The sequence below is a fragment of the Phyllostomus discolor genome, chromosome 1 (genome assembly GCF_004126475.2).
Source record: "Phyllostomus discolor isolate MPI-MPIP mPhyDis1 chromosome 1, mPhyDis1.pri.v3, whole genome shotgun sequence".
In the NCBI taxonomy this organism is placed as follows: Eukaryota; Metazoa; Chordata; class Mammalia; order Chiroptera; family Phyllostomidae; genus Phyllostomus; species Phyllostomus discolor.
The window spans coordinates 45513095-45533390 of record NC_040903.2 but is presented as its reverse complement, the minus strand read 5'-3'; the positions used below and the strand labels follow the sequence as shown (position 1 = coordinate 45533390).

The window sequence follows — 20296 nt, the reverse complement described above, 5'->3', positions numbered from 1 at the left end:
GTGAAGATAGCACTTTGCTTTACCTGCTTTCTAATTATAATTTTTCTATATGTATAAATACACCCTTAAATTCATTTTTTGTAGCTAACTCACTTTCTCTAAATGCTTTTTATAATAATCTGAAAGGACAAGTTCCCCAAACCATCTTTTATTAACTCTAGAATTATTTAAGTTCTCAAAATGTGATGAGCATAGTTTTAGTTGCTTGATATATATCAGTGAATCAAAGAAGTTCCTGTTTCCATGAAGGATAGAAAGGCAATAAATATATGTAGTAAGTCATGTGTGATAAATTTGTGAAAAAATTATGCAGAATAGAAAGTTAGAGGTGGCTGAGAGTGCTGTTTAGATCTCATAGGTAGGAGCTGAAGCAGTTTTGGTAAGCTGATGTTCGGATCCAAACAGTATCCTTGAAATTAGTTAATCATTAATCTTACATTGGCAGTAGGGAGCCTATAATAGATATTTATTCCTATTCTTTTCTTATCCTAATATCTTTTAAAATCTATGTATAGAATTTCATAGTTATTTGAGTTTACTGCTTTTTAAGTTACCACAATTTTCATGTAGTAAGGATAGTGTACTTAAAAAACAACATAAGAGCCCTGGCTGGTGTAGCTCAGTGGATTGAGTGCCAGCTTGCAAACCAAAAGGTTGCCAGTTGGATTCCCAGTCAGGACACATGCCTGGGTTGCAGGCCAGGTCCCTAGTGGGGGGCGGTGTTAGTGGTAACTGATCAATATATCTCTCTTATATCAATGTTTCTCTCCCTCTCTTTCTCCCTCCCTTCCCCTCTCTCTAAAAATAAATATTAAAAAAAATCAGAGTTTGTGGAGAAGTTTTAAGTCAATAAGAAAACATTTCTGTAATTACCTATCTCTCATGAAGAGACTGACATGCATTTTTCTTAGTAAATTTTTACCAAGCTTAGTTAAGATGCCAGGTATAGGGAAGTTTGTGTTTGAAAATCACTTTCAATTGAAATTTAATACTTTCTATGAATTAACTTTTAACTTTCTGACTTTTTCTACAGTAAACCCTCTGTTCTAGTATATAGAAATTTTGTATTTGTCTACCAGGGACACATTCTTTTCTCTCCCCTTTTCTTGTACAAATTAGTTATTTCAGTCAGAATCCTTTCATGTACTTTCATATTTTCATGTACTCAGTGCCTTCTTTAAACAGTTTTAGTACCTCTGATCTTTACTTTTAATTTGGCACTTAACCATGCGTTACCCTTTCAGATCTTTTGTTTTCTAACACTTTAAAATGTTATTTGTTTTCATCTGTTTAGTTTACCTATGTTCATTTTTCTATGTGTATTTCCTTTACTTTTTTTGTCTTCTCTCACTGGATTGAAGAATTGTAACATTGTTTATCAGAAAATTTTACTGCAAGGCAACTTTTTCGTTAGAAACTTGTCTTAACTCACTTCCATCTTAATAGTTGTTATATTGATTGGTTAAAATTAACACACTAAAGTTTTTAAAATATTTACTGAGATTATCTTCAGACTGCTCTATGTTTATTTGTATTTGAAATATTAGAAATTTGCAGTGTTACTTTACGTTAAACTGCATTAGTTTAGGAATTTGGAGAGAAGCATTATTACCTCCAAATTTAACTATCTGTATTGAATGTATTAATAAAATATAAGTTATTTCTGTTTACAAGTAGCACTATGATAAAAAATGTCAAAACAAACTTGTCCCTGTGTCTTAGAAGTTTGCTTTTTTCTAATTCTTAAAACTGTACTAGTATCATTGTATTCTTCACTGCCATATACTCAGATTTTTTTAAAAGGCCAGTTTCACCTTAAGAATAATCTTAATGAAGTGGTACATGTTAATTTTATGAAATTTCCATTTTTGACTACATATCATTTTAAAATCAATGTGTGTGACAAAACAAGAAGTACATATAAAGCACTTTGGCCGTGTACAAAAGGATGGTTTTTGGAGGAAGAGCATTTGTGGGGATTTTGGGTGTCAGGTGAATTAGCTCCTTTTTTTTTTTTTCCTGAAATGCCATTTTTGCTTGAAAATATAACTGACAGACATATTACACTGATCAAACTTGTATTTTTGTCAAAAGTTCTTAGAAATGATAGAAGTGAACCTATCAAGGAAAAGAAACGATTGGCAGTGTTTTGTTGCTGGTGATAAAATTAAGCTTTCAAGCACAAATGAGAATTTTGGAAATGTATTTGCCTGGGCTTGACAGCTTTCCTGAACTTAAAAACTTTTCTGATGAAACCAGTGGTGATGTTAATGAATACGTATTTTTTGATATTGTAGTTTAATTTTCAGTATGGTAAATAATAGTACATTTAACCTTTGTGTGAAGTTTTTGGGATGCAGTCCTTTATACATGTAACAAAGGGGCCCTGAGAGCAAATCATCTAAGGACAGCTGATTTAGGTTCTCTACCTAAGTCAAAGGTTTCACAGTCTTAAGAATTAACCTTGTAACCTCCTTCTACTAGACCCTCACTCCACCAAATTAAAACTGTTTAAAAAAATGAAAATGCATGTAAATAATACATTTTAAATTATTCTACATGTGTAATTTTCTCCTTTAATTAAACAGTGGGTTTATGTAATACCATTGACTTTAGGACTGTATTGCATTTATTATCATTTATATTTACTTTAAAATATTTTTTCTCTCCTCTTTTTCTTCTGTTTATTTCTCTTCTTTCCCCTTCTCCTTTCATCCCTCCCTTCCTTTCTGTTTGTATTTGTTTCCTAGGTGGAGTCTTTCATTTTGGATCAGGATGATTTGGAAAATCCAATGCTGGAAACGGCTTCCAAGTTGCTCTTATCAGGTACTGCTGATGGTGCAGACCTCAGGACAGTAGATCCAGAAACACAAGCTAGACTGGAAGCTTTACTAGAAGCTGCAGGTAAGTCTGCAGATTATACATATGTAATAAGTCTACTTAATCATGTCAAGTTACAATAAATCTGAAGAATTCCTGTTATCAAGGTATGATCTTGGATGTTTAGTATAATACTGTTCATAAAGGTTAATGTGTTATTTTTTAGAGAATTACATGGAACGTTTCATTAAAAGAATATTGTCATTACAAGAGTAAAATATAAGGTTACTGTCAACCTTTTTATAAAGAGGGACTTCTTATATGCAGTCAATTTTCACTAGTCCCAAATTCCATGTTTGTGAATTTGCCTACTTAATAAAATGTATTTGTACCCCAGAATTAGTACTTGAAGCACTTTTTTAGTCTTTCATAAAAATGCACAGAATGAAAAATTTGAGTCGCCTCACACAGTGGTGAACAGTGAGTGCTCCCCACTGAGGTGGAATAAGGCGATATTCTGCCTTGTTTCAGCTCTCATTGTGAACAAGTGTCCTTTTCACGATCCACTTCATGCCACATTTTAAAAATTTTTGTGCCTTTTGTTGGTAATTTCACTGTTTAAAATGGCCCCCAAGTATAATGTTGAAATGCTACTTAGTGTTTCTGAATGTGAGAAGGCTGTGATGTGTCTTAAGAAAAACACTTGTTAGATAAGCTTCTCTCAGGCATGAGTTACGGTATATAGTGCTATTAGTCACATGTTTAATGTTAGTGAATCAACTGTATATTTAAAAAGTTGTTTTCAAACAAAAACACATAAAACAAACATATATTGATTGTTTAATGAAAATATTGTAACTAGAGGCCTGAAGAACCCTACCCTTGTTTTCCTGTAGGAGCAGTGGTTGGGTATGCATTAATTCAGTGTTCCCAGCAACTCTACAGAACATAAATACCATGAATAATGAGAGTTGACTGCATATAATTTCCCCACTTTTTGTCATAGTCTGTCTCTTAAAACCCTGTAAAATGAGACATTATATTTTTGTAAAGTGTATCATCATTATATTGTTCCTATAGGAACAGTTTTAATTACTAACATAATGAGAGATCACATAACATAATCAAAGATTTAGCACCATGGATATGTGTGTGTGTATGGCATTAACTATAAGAGAATAGCAACTCTTGATTATTTAAATAACCATATGTTTTGTTAACTTTTCTAAGGTAGACATAAATATACTATGAGCATTAATTGTTTAATTTTTTCATGATTTGAGCACCAAGATATGCTGTATATTGTACATGCAATGCTTGTAAACTGCTACTTAATTATAGCGTAATGCTGACCAGCTACTCTTTGGTAATTTTTTTTCAGTAAATACCTTTTAACACAGCATCTAAATATTTGAAGGACTCATGTTTAAGTTTTATTTCTATCCTGGGTAAACTTTTACAATGGATTATTAAAGGGATCTTAACCAAATACAATAAAAACATAGTAAGGGCATATGCAAGGTTCTGTCCTTAAGTGTAGAAACTATTTGTACAGAAGAATAGAGATACAGTTTAGCATTTGCCATAAATTTGATGTTGTTATAGAAGTTTATGTGGGGGGGATTGTGAAATTATTTGAGATTGTGTTATAAGAGGAACAGGGAACCTTTCTCCTGGAGATGAGAAGACTCAGGTTGAATACAGGAGGGATGTTTGTTTTCTGTGGCTCCAAGAGGCAGAACCAGGTTGATTGCAGGTGAAAGGAGCTGGTTTTCAAGGTAGAGTTCCATTCTGTTTTCTTTATAGTAGCTAACAAGTAGCAGGCCCCCTCCCTCTCTTCATTTTTCCTTCTCTCACTTTTCCTCTCCTTCCCTCGTTTATTTTCTTCCCTTTTAAAATAAAGCATGTCACATACAACACAGAGAGAATAGTACAGTGAATCTTTGACATATCCATCATCCAGCTTCAACAACCATCAGTGTAGGGACACTCCTGTTTCACCTTTGCACTTTACCACCTCACTAACTCCCAGTCCATGTGTGAATTTTAAGCATCACATTTCATATGTAAATATATACTTCGGTATATAACTCAAAGTTAAGAACTTTTTTAAAAAAAGAAATCTAACCATAATACCATTGCATATCTAAAGAGCAAAGTAATAGTAATTTCTTAATATTGCCAGATAATCCTGTCTGTTCAGATTTTCCCAATGGTTTTATAATGGTCGTTTTTACTGTTGGTGTATTTGATTTAGTATTCAAGAAAGTTTTACATTATTTTTGTTGTTAATGATCTTTCTTAAGTGTCTTTTAATCAGCAGTTCTTCTTTCCTTTTTTTTCTGCTTACTTTAAAGAAATTGAATCATTTCTCTAACTTTATGGATTTTCCCAGTTGTACTTCTGTGTGCTACTTCCCAAATCAGAATTTAGATTCAGATATTTGACCTGATTTTAGTTCATTTAGTTTTTGGCAAGAGTAGTCATTCCTGGTATTTATGTTTCCTTATATATCACATAGATATTGTTGTTGTTTCTTTTTTTATGATGTTGCAATTGATTACAGTTTAGGCATCTTGAGAACAGTTTTTGAGAACTTGTTTGAAAAGGCCTTTCGTATGCTCCTCATACTTGATAGTTTGACTTGGTATATAGAAGGCTAGTTTAAATATCACTTTTCTTTCAGACTTTGAAGTTACTGCTCCACTGTCCCCTAATTTTTGGTGTTACAGTTCAGAAGTTTGACATTATACTTATTTGAGATATTCTCATATCTCTGCCACTTTTTCTTACTCTTTCTCAGAAGCATTACAGTTTTTGGCATTTTAATATTTTGATCTTACTTTGAATATTTATCTCTCTTTCACATTTAAGATTTCAGATGCCAGGTGAACTCTGGGTTTTGTTTGTAGTCAATAACAATGCCATTAAAAGCTAAATTCAAATGTGTACATTCATGTTTTGTAAACTGGTAGGTTTTACTATGCGTAGAGTGTTTATTATATATTATATCATATATATTATATATGTAAATATAACTAGTTTTCTATTGCAACATAACAATTTACAGTAAACATAGTGTGACACGATACCCATTTACTATCTTTTAGTTTCTCTAGATCAGACATTAAGGCATACAGTACAGCTAGATTCTCTTGCTCAGGGTCTCATGGGTTGAAATCAAGGTGTCACCTGAGTTGAGTTTTCATCTGTAGGCTGTAGGAGAAAGTCCGCTTCCAAGTTTACTATTGTTGGTAGCAGAACTCAGTTCCTTGAAGTTGTAGGACTGAGGTCCCAGTTCCATCATGGACTGTTAGCTAGGGTTGCTCTTACCTCCTTGAGTTTACCCACATTCTTTAACATGTGGCACCCTCTATATTTGACTCCTTTTTATGCTTTGCACCTCTGACTTCCTTTTCTCCAGTCAGCCAAAGAAATCTTTATATGGGTCATGTGATAAGGTCAGGCCTATCCAGATAATCTCCCTATTTTCAGGTCTTCTGTGCCCTATAACATAACGTAATAGTGGCAGTAAAAATCTTTCAAATTCACAGTCCCAAGAATTATGTAGAGTGTGTATACTACAGCTGGGTAATCTTGGGAATATTTTAGAATTCCTAATATACAGTGATCGGACAGAGACCTGTCCATTTCCTTGAGAACTCTGAAATGTCAGTATCTTTAAGCCTTTTGTCAGTGGCTGTTCAAATTCTTGAGAGAGACATCTGCCAGTTTTTGTCTAGTGAAGTCTGGCTGCCAACATTTAGGGAACTAAAAGTTGGCTGGGGGCTGAGGATCTCACTGTTCATCGCGTGCATTTACTTAACTCCCTGATTTTCACTTTAGTATCTCATCCCCTCTTTCTCTGTACTTGGTCTCTTAGTGCAAGGCCTTTCTGTTCTGGTTTGTTTTGTTAGATAATAATCACCTGGCTGTGCAGTTTGGAGATGGAGTCTAAGTGTCTGACTGCTTCTCATGGGTGTTTAGTTAGGCTCTCTGCTGACCCAGGCCTCACCCTTGTATCTGCTACCTATAATTCCTGAGTGCTATTGGGATGATCACCTTGTTTTTCTAGATATCTATGTTTTCATTTATTTTCTTCTGCGAAGCAGTTACGTCTCTTACTTACTTTGCCTTCATAAATGTTACCTTAAATTTACAAATGTCTGTTACTTTTATCAAAGATGGAGTTCCTGTTGGATTTTAGCTCTCCTTTGAGTAAGTTATAAGAGGAAAAGGGGAAAAATAATTACCCTAAAATTATCTTAAAATCTGAAATCTAGGTAACCTTCTTGTACTTCCTTTTTGGTTCCCAGGCTGGTGCTCAATCCACTGAGCCACACCAGCCAGGGCATCTTTCTGAGGTTATATGGCTCTTTTGTTCAATTGGTTAAAAGTCAGCATTTGGGAGCAATCTGGCCATCATATGTATGTACTGTTTTTTGACATATACTGATAAATATGTAATAACTGAATATGACTAGTTAAAAAAGGATTTCCATAATTCACAGTAGATAAAATTAAGTCCCCATCACTTTTGATTCATGTGAGAGGTTACCATATATATTAGTTTACTTTGTAGTTATCCTTACTAAAATAGTTATCTTTACTTATGAAAATGAGTTCATAAAAATTTAATATGAGATATTTTGTTTTCTTTGTTTTTTTTAAGCAGTGAATGATTACTTTCTACTGATCCAGATGTATCCTCACTGTTGCTAACACTGAGAAATTGTTGTTAGATAGCTAATCTGAGTTGGTGAAAAAAATTGGAGCTAATTCTCTCTTATAAAAATGGATCTGTGACCTTGGCCTCAATAGTGCCTTAGGATACTTATCTAAGCATGGTGTCTTTTTGAAGAAATATTACTAGAGCAGCTTTAGTCTACAGTTGGCTTTTACTGTTGGTGTCACAAATTCTACAGTATGTATCAGTCTTAAAAGACCAAAAGTGCTTTTATTCTTTGCACGTCTTGATTGTAGCAGATACTAAATTTGACTGCTCTGAACACATGTTATATCTAAAACCATAAAGGCTACTTGCCAGATTTATTTTTTATTTCACATATGTAATATTTGACCATTTAGATTTCTCAGAATAAAAGGCAAATTAGGTACACATTTTTCTCTTTTAAACTTTAAACAAAATTTTTAGCCCTTCTGCTGTTAGGAGAAACCTGCATAAAATGTTTATTATTTCCAGTTAAGTGGTCTTTTTGGTCTGCTAGTTAAATAGTATGTTTTAAAACCTATAGTAGTTTTAAAAAAAAAACTTGAATGTGCATGTGAATCACTTCGGGATCCTTTTTAAAAATGTACATTTTGGATCGGTAAATCTTAGGACCTGAGACTATGCATTTCTGACAAGCTTCCAAGTAGTCACAATGCTTCTAGTCCATAGAGCACATGTTGAGTAGCGGGGGTTCTGTAATATCCATCATGATATTAGATGTTTGTCTTCAAGTCAGAATGAAGGTTCTTAATGCTAGATGTGCATCAGAATCTTCTTAGAGCTTTTATAATATGTAGATGCCTAGGCCTCACTTCCTACTTATTAAATTACATATAGGCTAGCTCAGCATCTATATTTTTATAAAGGTCCACTCCCTGATGGACAACCTGGATTAAGCACTACTAAGTTAGAATATTAAAGGTTAGAGATAAACTTACTTTATAGTGATATGTGGAAGAGAATAAATTATATTTCATGCAGATGGTTACTAACCATTTCTGCTTTTGAAATTTTTTTCTGTTTTGCTATTCTGAATTTTGAAAATATGGTATGTTAAGATTTTGTATGTAATTCATAGTCATAATTTGAAATAAATAGGTATTCAAATATAAGTTATCTTTTACATAGCCTATAATGTTTTATTAGGCCATTTTTGGTCACAAGTGATAGTAACCCAACTAAACATTCTTAATTAAAAGTGGGCATTTACTAAAAGTATAAGGATGGTGCTGGCTTCTGGCACTACTGGTGTCAGTGAGTCAAGAATAACTTTACCAGAACCCTGTCTCCTTTCTATTTTTCTGTTCTTTTTCCTGTGTTGACATATTTTGGGGTAGTCTCTTTCATATGTGGTGATGAAAGAGGTCAAATAGTTCAAGACTCACATCTTAGCAACTTAGCAGCCTTTGAACATAGGTTCTTCTTTCAAACCTATGCCAAAAGTCTGAGTGAGGATTCCTAATTGTCCCAGTATAGCCAGAGACTCATTTCTAGCACCAGTGAGTCACAGGATCAAGTGGTTATAGAACACTCGGAAGGAATAAGATTATCAAAGAATTGGAGAAGAGCAGTCTCCCAAAAGATTCAGGGCAGGTAATGTATATTTACAATGTACAATTTGTAAGTTATTTAATAGCATATATAGTTAAGTAACTTGAATTTTGCTTTATTTCTTCTTTTGGGTGCATTCACTTTGGTGTGAAAATATATAGGAATAGGCAAATTGTCCACGGCTGATGGTAAAGCCTTTGCAGATCCTGAAGTGCTTCGGAGATTGACATCATCTGTTAGTTGTGCGTTGGATGAAGCTGCTGCTGCACTTACTCGTATGAGAGCTGAAAGCACAGCAAATGCAGGGCAGTCGGACAAGTAAGTACATTTCATTCTGATCAATATAAGAAAATTTCCTTTAAATAACTTAAAAAATAAAAAATAATTAAAAAATAACATTTATTTTGTTCCTGGCACTATACCATATACTTTGCATGTGTTGTTTTGTTTATACTCACAAGAAGTCTTAGGCAAGGAATTTGTTTTTATACCCATTTTACTCATGAAAAGCATAAGAAATGTAACTTAGTCAAATTTAAATAGGTAACCTAACAGGTGGCAGAGCTGGGACACCAGTGTCTGCCTGACTGCAAAGATGATTTCTTAGTGGATATGTTATAAAAGACCTTTTGCTGATTGAGGTTTAGTTTTCTTTTAAGGTTTTGGTGACAAAGAAGTAAATGCTTTCTAATTAGTCATGCCATTTTCCAGTGCATATGCTTGGATCTAACTGTTTTAAAGGGTGAAGTTTTTATTTGTTTGTTTTATGATCAGTCGAAAAATGTCACAGATCTAGTTCCCATTACTTGTATGTAAGTGCTACATTCACGCACATTGTAGTACATGCATTTATTTTTGTATATACTACCTTTCCTTTTATGTAGCACAGTAAGGGCTTACTACTACCTATTTTGTGACTTAGCTTTTTAAGTTTTGCTGCTGATGACATGCAATAAAAATCGCTATCTCATGTAAAAACATTTATGTATATAGTAGAGTAAAAAATGAACGTAAACTCCAAAGTAATGACTAGAAAAAAGCATTAATACATCTTTCTTTTTTCACTTAGAAACTCCTTTTCCCTTTAAAAAGAAGCTATTTTATTTATTCTAGCATTTTCCTTTAACCAGTTGAGAAAATGGGAGTATTTTTTTTATTATTATTATTTCTTACTCAAGGATGTGTTCATTGATTTCAGAGAGGAAGGGTGGGGGGAGATAAAAAGATAAATATCAATGTGAGAGAAACAACAATGTGAGAGAAATATCGGTCTGTTACCTCCCATATACACCCCAGTTAGCAGTCACACTGCAGCCTAGGTATGTGCTCTGACTGGGAATTGAACCCTCAACCTTTTGGGATTGCTTCAACCAACTGAGCCACTGGCCAGGGCAAGAATTGCCTTTTTTATGGTAGTATATTTTTTATGCAACTTCTTTTAAGAGCATGAAAGAGTGGTTATATAGTATTAACAAGAGTATGAATTTGCTGTTTCTCTTGGCTTTATTTGCTACTTGTGTGGGTTTTTGTGTTCTTATTAATTTGTTATTCTTTTTCATATGTTGATCCTTCTTTCGGTAACCTCAGATTGTATTTCTTAGCAGTTCAGTTTTTCTGGCCTACAATATTACTGATCTCTAGATGTATTTAATGTGATGCCTGCTAAGACTGGCAAGAGAAAATTAAAAGCTCCTTGAAGAGTGTATTGAGGCCAATTAAAAGTGGAAATAGAATAGATAAAAATCATAGATTCTTTGACATTGAAAATACTAGAAATTATCAGCAAAACAGTAAACATGTTTATGACAACCATATTTATTTAGCAAGGCTTGAGAAATACAGTGGGGTACAGTGAATGCTATGTGCCAGATTTTAACAGTAGTTAAGTGCAATATCATGTGCCAAATTCAGTGTACCCTTTGCTTATAAGTTCTTAAGTTCAGCTGTTGTTAAAATAGTTTTTATAAGGTTGTTTTAAAGCTGGCATACAAATATGGAAATTGAATGAAAGTCTAAATGGTAAGGTAGAGGACGATGTATGCCTGAAGGGGAGGGAGAGAATGAGAGACCACCTGAAAGAGAGAAAAGGTATGTTCTTAATATAGGAAATGTCTTGTGGGAACGACTTGTTCTAAATGTGTTTAAAGATGATAGAGAACACTGAGAGTCTAGGAGAAGTCAGTATCCCATAAAATGGAAAATGAAAGACAAGCTTATTAACTGCTGTTCAAAACTTTGACTTTGGTAAGGAGACAGTACAGTTAACAAGTAGATAAAATATGTAGTATGGCACACAATGTTATGTATTATGGAGGCGACAATTGAATGGGAAAGTGCAAAGGCAGTGTTTGGTGTTGAAGGCAGTGTTTGGTGTTGAAGGCAGTGTTTGGTGTTGGGGGCCACGTGGCGTTTTTAATAGCTTGGTTAGGGAAATCCTCACATAAAAGTTGGCTTTTTAGCAAAGACCTAAAATAGGTAAGGGAATGAGCTGTGTCTGAGAGAACTGTCTTGGTAAGAGAGACAGCAAATACATATTTTTTGGTTTTGGAGTCTAATTAGCATTTTTTTATAAAAAGGAAGAAAGTCAAAGTGGCTAAAGTGTGAAGAGCAAAAGTAAGAATAGTAGGTGATAAAACCGTAGAAGTAAAAAAGAAGAGTGTGGGATGCTACCACTGCCCAGATCTTGTAAGGACTTGGGTCTCTATTGAGTGAGATTAGAGCCCTTCTGAGCAGAAGAGTGATGTGATCTACTTTCCTTTAAACAAGATCTCTCTGGCTTCCTCACTGAAAAGAACCTGAATGAGAGCAAGAGTAAAATCAGGGAGACTGCTTAGGACACTTGGCCATAGTCTGGGCTAAAGATAATGTTCTGAATTTAGTAATAATAGAGTTAGAGACAAAGATGTCATCAATGATGCCTTTAGTATCTGGATTGACAGGGCCATCTTTCAAGAGGGTGATATATGAATTGCTTTAATATTTGAAATAATGAGGATATTTACTAACAGTCCTGAATTTAGTGTTTTTTTTAATAATGAATTTTATCAAAAAGTGAGAGAATCTTCAGAAATGTGCATTGTTGGAATTGTTTGGGAAGTTTATAGGGCAGACACTTTGCTCTCAGTTTAATTTCCTGTCACTCTACTTTTTCCATTCTTCTTTTGCTTGAATTCAGCCTTTGCCTTGCCAGATATTTTTTAGGCTCTCCCAAAACATGATAACATAAGTAAATAGTTCAAAAAAGATGATCTCCTTATCAGGTATTTATATAATAGCCAAAATTACATGCTCACATTTTTCCTGCCTGATTTCTTTTTACTTGGTTGGAGATCTTACATAGGCCTTTATAAATTAGTACAAGTTTTACTCATTAAATACTTTGAAACTAAATTTTATTAAAAAATTTCCAATAACTGAACAAAATGAAGTGTAATTGTAGCCTTATTTTGTTCATGTGATATTCTATAAAGTTTTATGTTTTAAAATTTTGATTTCTTTATAATTATAGTAAATTGGACTTTATTTTTTGCCTAACAAAAAACCTTTTGTAGTGTTAAAGTTTGTAATTCATGAGTTTTATATGTAGATTTATAGACTCAATGAACTGAGTCATTTTCAGTGTTGTTTTTGCTATGGATCCTATTGAAATGATTATGCTTGCCTAGCACTACTCTTCAATACTTACACGGTACAGTGTTCTACAATCTCATAGTCTGATATTGTAATATTCTTCCCCTAATAGCCGCAGTTTGGCAGAAGCCTGTTCAGAAGGAGATGTAAATGCTGTGCGAAAGTTGCTTATTGAAGGGCGAAGTGTAAATGAACACACTGAGGAAGGGGAGAGCCTCCTTTGTTTAGCTTGTTCTGCTGGATACTATGAGCTTGCACAGGTTTGTATTACCAAAATAAAGCTTGTAGGTTTTCAAATTTTGTTTTGCTTTTAATCTGCCTTGCTCAGTAAGGGAATAATAATAGCAACCATTAGACTCATGTCAACCAGTAGTTTCTGTTAGTTACATTTCATGTTTATTGGCTCTCTTACTATATATACAGTATGATTACATAGCTGTTAACATATGTTCAAATTTTTTAAATGAAATTATCTTTTTCTAATATTTAAAAAACTTTTTTTCATAAGGTTTTGTTGGCAATGCATGCAAATGTGGAAGATAGGGGAATCAAAGGTGACATTACACCATTAATGGCTGCTGCTAATGGAGGACATGTCAAAATTGTGAAGTTGCTGCTAGCTCATAAAGCTGATGTCAATGCACAGTCTTCAACAGGTTATGTGTATTTTTTTTTTTTTTAGTTTTGTTAAATAGTAGTTTTCTTTGGTAATAATTATTGCACATGAAAGTCATCATTAGTGATGCTTTTGCAATTCTCTTATAAGTGCTGCAAGTTTGCATGAGTCTGTACATTAGGTATAAAGTATATAGAATATATTTTGAATGAAAATTCTCCTGTTTTGTGTATGAGGGAAATTACTTGTCCTTTTAAGATTCTTTTAGACTACACACTGGCCCAGTTAGAAGGACCACTATTTTGGAAATGGAGAGGTGTGAGCTATGGCTCGCGAACCTTGGTTTCCTATTTTTCAGGGAGAAGGGAAGAGAAGATATGGAGAACAAGTAGGATATGGAATAAAAGGCAGGTCTTTCATTGCCTACTTTTATTAAATTGTGTCCTATAGAAAAAGAGATAATATGAAAACCTTATGTCCTACAGTGGACATAACTTCAGTCTAAATTTTTTTCTTTCAAATTTGGGCATAGATAGATTTGTGTAAAAGCTCTAAAATTATATGGAAATATATTCTATGCATTTTTTCATGTAGGATTTCAAAGTTATTAAATATTTTTTAAGGTCCACAGAATCTGGTTTGAAGGAGTTTTAGAAATCCTTATTTTACCCAGAAAGTTGATTTTTTTTCCCCCTTATAATCTGGGAGAAGGAATATTTTCAAAATTACTTTAACTTTCATCAGTTAACTGATGTTTAAGTTGTACAGAAAATAGATATGTATGATTAAAAGGAACAGTATGAGGTATACTTATACATGATGAATATATACAGTTCAAAAAACAAAGATTGTGAAATATTTTTCTGATTAAAGTTAGAATGAATACAGCCTATTCTCATCTGAAAAGTTAGTTTCAGAATTGCTCAGTTGTTTTATAACTCTACAATCATGGTGAGTATATCTGATTATCCATATATCTTTGACCCTGATTTTAGGAAAGAGAAGGGTAGTTGATTTCAGTAAGAAAAAATGCAATGAGGAAGGGAATTATATATATATGTATATTATCTAAATGTATTTAGATTATAGTCTGTCATTTCAGTGGTTTTTAATGCTAAATTAGATTGTTTCATTCTGCTTTTTTATGTCAATGGTTTTTTGTTTTTCTTCACTGAAATAGGCAATACAGCACTTACATATGCTTGTGCTGGAGGCTATGTAGATGTTGTAAAGGTGCTCTTGGAATCCGGTGCTAGTATTGAGGACCATAATGAAAATGGTCATACTCCTCTTATGGAAGCTGGAAGTGCTGGACACGTGGAAGTAGCCAGATTGCTGCTAGAAAATGGGGCTGGCATTAACACGCATTCCAATGAATTTAAGGAGAGTGCCCTTACATTAGCTTGTTATAAAGGTACAGTATAAAATGTTTTTATAACAAAGTTTTAAATATGTGAAATGACAGTTTATATTTTTTAATTAAAATAAGAAGTAAAATTAAAATGTAATGGTATATCGCAACTAATTAACTGATCAATAAAAGTGATTAAAGTTTTTCAAAGTAAAAGTTTAATATGTAAACTTAAAATGTAGACTCTTAAAATTTGGTCAGTGAAAAATGACTACTGCTGCAGTTACTTTATCAGAAATTTGCTTACTTTTAGTATGCTCTTTTAAATGGTGTTGCATTTCAGAATAATTTTTCAGTTTCAAACAAAAGAATTCTATTGAATCCAGCAATATTCAGACTGTAAGTTAAAAGAAAACACCATAAAAGTAGCCAGAATGATCTATTGACAAGAAGGTACTTAACGTATTTCTTACACTAAGAAGAGAATAATTGAAGAAAATGGATGAGAGAAGTAAAATGAAAAGTGGTATAGAAGGAATTTGAATTCAAAAGAAAAATTTTAGAGTATTATCAACACATTTAGTAAAGTTACAAGTAAAAGCTGATTGAAATTGAGAATGCCTACGCCTATATAGCTGTAGAAAGAGGGCATATGATATTTTAAGTGATGTAAACCAGCCTGTAAATGTTGATAATATAAAAAAATACTCTTGGACTTCCAGCCAAGATGAAGGCATAGGTAGACACACTGTGCCTCCTCACAGAACCAAGATAGGGACAACAACACTTTAGAAACAGAGTAACAACCAGAACTGACAGAAAATTGAACTGTATGGAAGTTGGACAACCAAGGAGTTAAAATAGACATATTCATCTAGACAGTTAGGAGAGGTAGAGTCGGACAGCTGGGTGCGGCTGAGAGAGCAGAGAGCGTTGGGACCGGGCGCGTAAGGTATCTGGGGCGCGCCAGACCTCAGCGGGTGGACCCCGGCTGAGGAGTGGCAACCGGCAGACCCAGCGAGGTAGCGATTGTGAAGCAAGGCACTATGCACAACCCAGGATCCCAGCACTGGGAAATAGAGCCTCAGGACGCTGAATGAAAACACCTGTGGAGTTTGAGGCGCAGGGAGAGACTCCCAACCTCACAGGAGACGTCGTTGGAAAGACCCACAAGGTGCACAAGCCCACCCACACAGGAATTGCCACAAGAGGGGCCCAGCTTGCTCAGGGAAAGCAGTGTAAGGGACTGAGGTCCCACGGAGAACAGAGCAAGTGCCATTGTTCCCTCTCAGACCCTGCTCCTGCATACAGCGTCACAACCCAGTGACTGGGGTACCCTGCCCTGGTGAACACCTAAGGCTCCTCCCCTCATACATAACAGGCTCAACCAGACCAAAGGAAAAAAAAAACGATGTCTCCAACAGAAGAACAAATGAAAGCCCCAGAACCAGTACATTTAAGTGACCAAGAGAGAGCCAACCTATCAGATGAACAGTTCAAAGCACTGGGGATCAGGATGCTCACAGAATTGGTTGATTTTGGTCACAAATTAGATGAAAAAATGAAGGCTACACTAAGTGAAATGAAGAAAAATGCACAGGGAAAAAATAGTGATGGAATGAAAGCTGGGTCTCACATTAATGGAATAGACCAGAAGGAAGAAAAAAAAAACATACAATCAGAAAAGAATGAAGAAATAAGAATTCTAAAAAATGAGGAGAGGCTTGGGAACCGCCAGGACATCTTTAAATGTTCCAGCATCCGACTTATAGGGGTATCAGAAGGAAAAGAGGAAGAGCAACAAGTGGAAAAGTTATTTGAACAAATAACAAAGGAGAACTTCCCCAATCTGGCAAAGGAAATAGACTTCCAGGAAGTCCAGGAAGCTCAGAGAGTCCCAAAGAGGTTGGACCCAAGGAAGAACACACCAAGGCACATCATAATTACATTACCCAAGGTAAAAATGAAGGTGAGAATTTTAGAAGCAGCAAGAGATAAGGAGACAGTAACCTACAAAGGAGTTCCCATCAGACTGTCAGCTGATTTCTCAAAAGAGACCTTACAGGCAAGAAGGGGCTGGAAAGAAGTATTCCAAGTCATGGAGGCAAGGACCTCCATCCAAGATTGCTCTGTCCAGCAAAGCTTTCATTTAGAATGGAAGGGCAGATAAAGCACTTCTCAGATAAGGTCAAGTTAAAGGAGTTCATCATCACCAAGCCCCTATTTTATGACACGTTAAAGGGACTTATGTAAGAAAAAGAAGATAAAAAACTATAGTAAAATGACAACAAACTCACAATTATTAACCGCACCTAAAGCTAAAACAAAAACAAAAAGAAACTAAGCAAACAACTAGAACAGGAACAGAACCACAGAAATGGAGATCACATGGAGGGTTAGCAACAAGGGAATGGGAGGAGGAGAGAGGGAGAAAAGGTACAGAGAATAAGTAGCATAGATGGTAGGTAGAAAATAGGGGGAGGGCAAGAATAGTTATGGGAAATGTAGAAGCTAAAGAACTTATGACACATGGACATAAACTAAAGGGGGGAATGTGGGTGGGAGAGGGTGTACAGGGTGCAGTGGAATGAAGAGGGGGTAATGGGACAACTAATAGCATAATCAGTAAAACATATTTAAAAAATACTCTTTTGGGGGAAGGCAAGATAATTGTCTGAAAAGATGCTTTGGTCTTTAGCTAGCAAATGCTATAGATTTTCCATTCTAACAGTACACCCACAGAGCCAGATATTTTTCAGACTTCACCTTTATGACAGATGAATGGCTATAAACTAAGGAACTTTTAAAAAGCAAATTTCATGTAATTTTATGTCTGCATAGCCATTCAATTTAATGTTTCATATCACCTGCATCTGTGCCATGCTTGTGTCATAAAATAAGAGGTGAATTCTTGACATTGAGGCATCAAGAAAGTAATCTTGCAAGGTGAGACACTAGTTCTCAGTGGCTGAATCTTCACTTACCCAACCTTGCAAGTGAATGCCTCTTTAAATTTTCCACCCAGGATTTTGTTGGCCTCACCTTAGTCCTGGCCCTGGTGGTTTTTTGTATCATTTAATTTCAGAGTGACCAAGGTGGTTAGAATTCTTTTGCAATGATTTCCTTAAAAACATGGTTAAAGTAATACATACATAAATGACTAAAATTTAAGTAAATGTGAATATATGGTCTGTCTAAAGTGTTTTTTGATATCTGGTGTTAACAGATTTCAGATACAGCGTGATTAGGAAGCACAGCTGAGGTCCCTTAGTTCCCCAGTTCTGTTGGTTGTTTAGGCAGAGGCTAATCTTCTGGAAGGAGACTAATCAAGCCTCCAGGCAGCCTCTTCAGGGCGCACTGGTTGGGTGGCTCTCTGCCCTTCTCACAGATACTTTTTGAACCTAACTGCATTTTACTAGTGAGGCCCACCTACCCAGAAAAGCAGTACAATGGGCAATAGGTGGCTACTCTTTCCTCTGCTTTGCTTGTAGCCCCGTCCTGCTTTCCAAAAGGGGCATGCAGGCTTTAATTAGGAGCTGGATATAGAACTGAGCTGGTGGAGAACATCTCAGTACTTAACATGGATCCAAGGACCCCTTCCTGTAGTTCTGGTGAGGTCTCCTAGACCATATATAGATTGACAAGGAGGAGATGGGAAGGGATAGAATTCAGACTGAGACTAAACACTGATGTGGATTTTTGGGAAGGGAGAATGAAAGAGGGAAGGGAGGGTGGGTGGTACAGGGTAGGTAGCAAAAACAAGATATGGCAGATGCTATACGTACTCACCAGTGTTAGTTTTAATGGCGTATCACATCTGAAGTCCTTTATAAAATTTGTCTCTATAACTACTCATAAGGTGCCTTTATCTGAACTGAAGCATATGGTTTATTTGAGACTACAAAAACATAAGTATATATGTGTGTGTTTATATATGTATATGTATGTTTATATCTAAATAAATGAATAAATACAGACTAACTAGTATTATTTCAGGGTATTTTTATATATGCAGTTGTTGAGTTACATGCAGTCATTCCTAAAAAGTTTTAATTATTGAAACTTTAAACACATTTTCTAATCCAAATAACTCCAATGATTGTAATTATGCCAGGCTTCTAGTTCATAATAGCTAATTTATTCTATACCATAAATAAAATAACTAATATGCCTGGGTTCTTAAAAGGTTGTAGAGGGGCCTTGACTTGTGTGGCTCAGTGGATTAAGCACTAGCCTGTAAACCTAAAGGTCACCAGTTCAATTCCTAGTCAGGGCACATGCCTGGGTCGCAGGCCAGGTCCCCATCTGGGGATATGCAAACAACCAATTGATGTTTCTCTCCTCCTCTTTCTGTCCTCCCTCCCCCTCTCTCTGGAAAGAAATAAAATAATAAAATAAAATAAAATAAAATAAAATAAAATAAAATAAAATCTTTTTAAAAAAGGATTGTAAAGTGAATGTTCTGGGTGTTGGATTTTAATAGCATCCATCTTTGCTCACCTGTAGCAAGGATTCTAGTAGCAGTACTTTCTAGGGTAAGAAGTAGGACACCAAAGATTACTTGCATGAGTTGTATTCAGTGGTTAAAGTTAGCTTGTAGCTGACTTTAGTATTACACTTAAAAATTTATTGCTATAATTTAAGTAAAACTTTTAAAAATATCGTACTTTGTCTTTTTTTTGGAATAAGATTTTTAAGTAACCTTGATACACTTTTGGTTTAGGACACCTAGAGATGGTGCGATTTCTTTTGGAAGCAGGCGCAGATCAAGAGCATAAAACAGATGAAATGCACACTGCCCTAATGGAGGCTTGCATGGTAAGATTGGTGAAATACATATATGAAATATGTTTATATATTATATATAATAAAATACTATATATTACATAATGTACATTGAGTGCCTTTTCCTTAGGCTCAGAAATTCTCTTTATTGTAGACTTATTATAGAGCAGAAACTTAACTATCTGAATTATCAGTAGTTTCTAGAGCCAGTAGTATATTAACTTCTATTAGAAGTGCTTTCTGAGGCTTTATACTACCTTCATTTTCTGAGTCTCACATAACTATACTGGTTTTACATAGTTGGCATAAAAGTGACTTTTTAAAAGGTTGATTAAGGATATGAAAGAGGACAGTAGTCCACAAGAGTATACACATATTACTAGCATAACATGTTTGTCAAAACAGTAATTTATTTATGAAAAATTTGAAACTAGAATATTACTTGTGTTAACATAATTGTCTATCATGGTCATTTTTGAGCCCTGAATTCCTTTTGTAAGAACTCTGTTTTAGAGTTTGTATGGGGGAATCGGTAATAATAGTACTCATAAACTTAATGTATCTTAGTCTATGATTTGTGGTACAGAAATGGGTCAGAGTAACATTATCAAGAGATTAATAAGAAAAAGATGCAAAAGATAGATAAAGGCCCCAATGAATTTGATGTTTCTTGTCTCAGTTTCCCTTTGGAGAATGATTATTAAAAGATTGCTAATTTTAATTATTAATTTAAAAAAGGTAGTTATATAATACTTTAATTATCTTTTATTTTTAATTGCTATGCCACTGTTTGCTTTAGTAACTTATTCTT

General features: G+C 34.6%; 1 protein-coding gene across 9 annotated transcripts in view; it reads left to right on the top strand.

Moving 5' to 3' along the window:
* Positions 1-20296, top strand: part of ANKRD17 (ankyrin repeat domain 17) — a 156093-nt gene that overhangs the window by 59822 nt on the left and 75975 nt on the right. For 8 of the 9 annotated variants that reach the window (XM_036021926.1, XM_028507738.2, XM_036021904.1 and 5 more), the window contains exons 2-7: positions 2751-2904; positions 9265-9421; positions 12846-12993; positions 13242-13389; positions 14530-14763; positions 19424-19518. In XM_036021926.1, coding sequence (XP_035877819.1) covers positions 2751-2904; positions 9265-9421; positions 12846-12993; positions 13242-13389; positions 14530-14763; positions 19424-19518 — 936 coding nt within the window. Of the gene's footprint in view, positions 1-2750; positions 2905-9264; positions 9422-12845; positions 12994-13241; positions 13390-13486; positions 13757-14529; positions 14764-19423; positions 19519-20296 lie in introns of those variants that run through there. The other variant, XM_036021932.1, reaches the window with a different exon arrangement.